Genomic DNA, 5,131 nt, shown 5'->3' on the forward strand with positions numbered 1-5,131 from the left:
CTATACTTGTATGACTGTAGCTCCTGTATGTAATTCCACGGGGTCATTTACAGCCGCAGCTTCTGTGGACGCTTCGTCTTTACTCAAAATTCCGAAGATAATTGATGATGCAGCTGCCGGAGCATTTTCTTGAGGAAAAGCGTACTCTTCGTAGGCCTTTGACTCTCCAAAGTGATGGCCAAAGTGTTTGTGACCACCGTGGTGTTTGTGATATTCCACGTCGCTATGCTTGTGGTGATGATTTCCATGATGACCGTGCTCTTCCTGATGCTCATGATCATGCTTATGGTTATGGCCATGCTTATGGTTCTCGTGATGGGAATGCTTGTGGTCCTCGTGATGATCATGTTTATGTTCATGGCCATGCTTGTGATCGTGTTTTTCATGATGATCATGTTTATGATCATGACCATGCTTGTGATCGTGTTCTTCGTGATGATCGTGTTTATGATCATGGCCATGCTTGTGGCCGTGTTCTTCATGATGGCTATGCTTGTGGTCTTCATGGTGGCCATGCTTGTGGTCCTCGTGATGGGAATGATGATGATCTTCATGATGATCGTGCTTGTGTTCTTCTTCGTGGCCATGTTTGTGCTCATGCCCATGTTTATGGGAGTGTTTTTCTTCGTGATCATGTTTATGATCTTCTTTGTGGTCGTGTCCGTGATGGTGGTGATGCGACTCCGTTTCCTTGTGACTGTGGTGGTGGTGGTGCTCGTTGATATGATGATGCTCGTGATGATGGTGATGCTCATTGTGATGAGCATGCTTGTGGTGGTGATGATGTTCACCATGATGCTTGTGCTCTTCGTGGTGCTCATGTTTCGAGTGATGTTCGTGGCCATGATGGTGCTCGTGTTCACCCTTATGTTTGTGGCTGTGATCGTGACCGTGTTTGTGGCTATGATCGTGGCCATGCTTATGCTTATGGTCCTCCTCATGTTTGTGATCTTCGTGGTGCTGATGTCCATGTTTATGACCATGACTCGACTTATGCTTATGATCTTCGTGATGCTGATGTTTTGCGCTATGGTGATGACCGTGGTGATGATCACTTTTATGACTGTGACTTCCATGGTGTTGGTAATGCCCAACGTGATGTCGTTTTTGAGCTTGGTGCGATGTAGAGGCAGCCAAATTCTCATAATGTAACGTACCGGGATCTATACTGATTCTGTCCTCAATGTTTGAATTTGACGGTAGCAAGCCCAGTGCGGCATTTTGGTTAAGTCCAACAGACGGCACACCAGGAGACGGGAATCTCAGTGGCTGGGCTGGAATGGTATTGCCAACGAAGCCGAAATTTCCTATCCCAGGAAGCTGTCTTTTTTGGGTAACCTTCGTCGGCGTAGGGGCATTGGTTGTCCTTGCTACACTTCCGGCTGGTACCTGAAAGGCCTGTGGTGTCTCCAAATGAATAGTGTTCGTAGCAGCTGAACTGACGGGAAGCTGAATCGATGGGGTCAACCCGGCTTGTTTCGTAAATTGTGCATTTTGCGGGGCACCGGCCGTGACGACGACGAGAGCCAGAAGCCATATCTGTAACAAATACCAAATTTCATCTAATATAAATCGCTCAATGCTTGAGGAAGAAAATTGTAATTGACGCGCACAATCTTCAACGTTCAAACAATGCTTTAACCTAAACTATGCCACTATAAACTTCTTGTCCTGTAGGATAAAAAAATTTGTCGTCGCGTAACTTTTAGTAATTCAAGTGTCCGAGTATGCTAAATATGAAATATATTCCCACGAGCTTGGTGTTTTCCTTACAATATAAATGGCAACGAACTTGCGAATACGTATAAGTATTAATTAAAATTGAAATTATTTTAACTACTTTGTATTCTGACTTTGCCATGCTTGTCGTATTTGCGGAGACAACGCTTAAGAAGCGAAAGAGTAATAACACGTTTTCCCAGTTGGAAACTTAACTCCTGTAATCTTATTTTTCTCAATTACTTCTGTTTCAACGTGCTTGAAGTAATTGATGGAGGTAGGCAGCACCGAGTTGTACAAACATGGTACACTCAGGCCAGCGGACGCTATCTTTGTATAAATTGCTTTGGTGCTGATTAAATTCTGAGTTATTCAGCGTGAGCGTTTGCCTTCCAAGAGGAATATATTAGGAGGGGCTGACAGTCGAAAGAGAAAATTAGTACGCTGCACAAGGATTGAAAAAATGCAGTCCTGTTCTAAGCAGTGGACTAAATTTTTACCCCCGTAAACTAATAGTTGTATTAGTTTAATCAAAAACTGCCTTCTACACTTTTCCAAGATTATGTCAATCAAATACTGTTTTTTCCTGAAACCAGATCGACTCAAAACCAGACATACATCACCCAAATGGAAAGAAACGGGATCACAATTAAATGAGATCCGATACTATTCCCCATACTATTGAATATTTTCATATAGATTTTATATAATTTAAAGTTCACACACGAGCCGATACATGCTTACCTTAAGCTCGTGCCTATATCACTTGACCTGGTAAAACTAAATCTAAACGTGTGAAATTTGAAAAAAGAATGCGACCCGTTGGGAAATTGTATATATTGCTCGAAAGTAACGGTTTTTTTGATTTTTGGTAATTGTCACAAGAATGCGAGTGGAATTATTCATATGATTGAAAGTATTCATCAAAATCTGAAACTTACCCAAGTGCCCATCCTGAAGTGTTTGTGATGTGATCAGCTGCAGACAACTAGATACCGAATCCGGACAAGCATAGCCTTTTATAGAGACACCGGGCATGAGACTGTTCGTACTTTCTTTCGTGGGAAGTGCAAAAAAAATTTATTAATATTTTAATTATTATCGTAATGTGCGGTGGAGCGCAACGAAACTTATTGTTTATTATACGAGTTTGTTTTCTCTACTCATGGTTTCTCCTACACATAACTGATTGCATGATTTCGAGTGCAACATTTCTCGCTCCGCGTAACTGATCGTGAACCAAAAATATAAAAACTCTTTTTAAAATCGAAAACAATAAATTGTTGTGCCTAATCCACCTGCAGCAGGTCGGCTCTTCCTTTCGTCAAAGCTCCTGGTAAGTAGCTAGAAATCTTAAACTTCAACTCACGTATAGTGAAATCACTCCATGGTTTTCGTCATCATATTCGAATACCACGATAGTAAGTTTACACACAAGCATTGACGATGATGCGGCTTATATTTTTACTAATCTTGCAGCTGAAAACTCAGCTACATCAACGCGATACTATTACTAAAACGTGCAAAAGTTTCACAATTCCAATCTAGTAAGTAACGTAAGTGAGAATCGGCGGAGTAAGAGCAGCTCAATTTAAACTTTGAGATACTCTCGTATGAATCGAAATCTGAATGTTTTCTTCTTATTTCGGATTTTACAGAATTTGAATATTAAGAAAATTTTTCTATAAATTGTGAACCGAAGAAGAGCATAATTTAATATCAGGATGGAAAGCAGTGCTCGTTGATAAGTTCCAGAGTATTTGCAATGAATAGTGATAAATTCAATTGATAGAGTAACCCCAAAACACCTTTGACACCAAAGAAAACGAAGATTGAGCACAATCCAAATTTCTAATTCAGGCTTAAGGATCTGAATGGATCCCGTTTTGCTCACCATGTGATACCAAATGGCTACCAATGAGAAATAGTTGAGGCTAGTGTGAATTAGGCGACCTCTTAGATCACGCTTTGCTAACCCGCTGTGCCGGACTCCCTGTGAAAGCTATTAGCGATACCTCTGTTCCTTCTCGGCAAGTACTGAAAGGTGCTCCCATGTTTGGAAAGGTTCAGGGTGAAGTGGGAGCAGAATAAGTTAGGTCACGTTTCACTTTGAAAATATACGGAGTACAGAAATCAATCCCGAAATTGTCAACAGTCAAGGGTAAAGGGAGAGGAGGGTGGTGTGAGAACGCACGGAGGGGATCCATGTCGCCAGCGTAGATTGCCTTCACTCCACCACCGTTTCCGTCTTTTCTGATGTACCAAACACTCTCCGAGAATATCCTTTCAGCTCAAGAGTCTGGAACATTCGGGACTTACCTACCCATTGAAAAAAGGTCATTGAATGAGGAAATTCTATTTGCCCCAGAGCTGATTAACGTAATCTACTTCACGATTGCGGCTCGTTTCTCTAATCCTCCATAAATTCTAGCACTCTGTTTTTTTGGTCGAAGCAATAGCTTCACGCTACGTTTGCTCAATTATAAGTGCACCGTTAACGCCAAGAAAAAGTAAACAGAGTAGAGGAAGCAGTGTTGCATTTCTCCTCGAAATTATTATACTCGGGATCGTCTCATTCTTCTGTGCACAAGCAATTTTTAAAATCTTTATGAAAATCACGTTGGGAATTAGTGAATTCACAATTAATCATTGCGTTATAATTATTGTGCAAAGTATATACAGAACACTGCAAATTAGCTCGACTTAAATATGACTCTCACCGTATTCAATTTTATTTTCTTCTCAGTGCTGCAACGTATTGTAGGATGCCACAGAAAACATGTTGTGCTAAATTTAGGTTTTCCCGTAATCGCTCTATTAGCAAAACCACTATTAATCATAATTAATTTTGATGAAATTCAGACGGCAAATTTTTTGTGAATAATCCAAAGTTTTGAGTCCGGAGTGAAGATAGGCGTGTAATTAGTTTAGGAGATATTCCGAGACTGGGAGTTTTTTTTTTTTTTTCTTTGGCTAATCTTTTTCGTCCTTCAAACTTTTTGGATTAAATTTCTGCTATTTTTTATGATTGACGTTCTTGTATTTTCCAAACTCAGTGCACCAACTAATCTAGGTCGCGATGAATAAGTTATGTGCAACAAATTTCACCTCCCGGTCTCTATAATTAACTCGTTTATGACCAGTTATACGTTTTTCAGTTTTTCTCTTATTATCACTTCTTGTCAGTTTAATGAGAAGATAACTATTTGTTCAAGGAAAGAATGACTTTTGCCCATTTTCACAATTCATTCAATTTTTGACTCCTACAAGTCACTTTCCAAAGTAATGAACTCGCGTGTTTATCTCGTTTAACATCTCATTCCATTACAAGCGGTTCAGTTCCGATCCTACTGGAATTCAGATATTAACTGGATTTAGCAGGTGCAATGTTCCCTGGAACATCACAAATGAT

The 5,131-nt window shown here is 40.2% G+C and overlaps 1 protein-coding gene across 1 annotated transcript; it reads right to left on the minus strand.

Moving 5' to 3' along the window:
- On the minus strand, positions 1 to 2,742 carry LOC124294455 (histidine-rich glycoprotein-like). Its single transcript, XM_046739506.1, has 2 exons — positions 2,661 to 2,742; positions 1 to 1,539 (listed from the first exon to the last, which is right to left on the minus strand). Exons 1-2 carry the CDS (start codon positions 2,670 to 2,672, stop codon positions 1 to 3), a joined length of 1,551 nt encoding a protein of 516 aa, XP_046595462.1. The 5' UTR covers positions 2,673 to 2,742.
- Positions 2,743 to 5,131: the final 2,389 nt, after the last annotated feature.

The sequence above is a fragment of the Neodiprion lecontei genome, chromosome 1 (assembly GCF_021901455.1).
Source record: "Neodiprion lecontei isolate iyNeoLeco1 chromosome 1, iyNeoLeco1.1, whole genome shotgun sequence".
Lineage (NCBI taxonomy): Eukaryota > Metazoa > Arthropoda > Insecta > Hymenoptera > Diprionidae > Neodiprion > Neodiprion lecontei.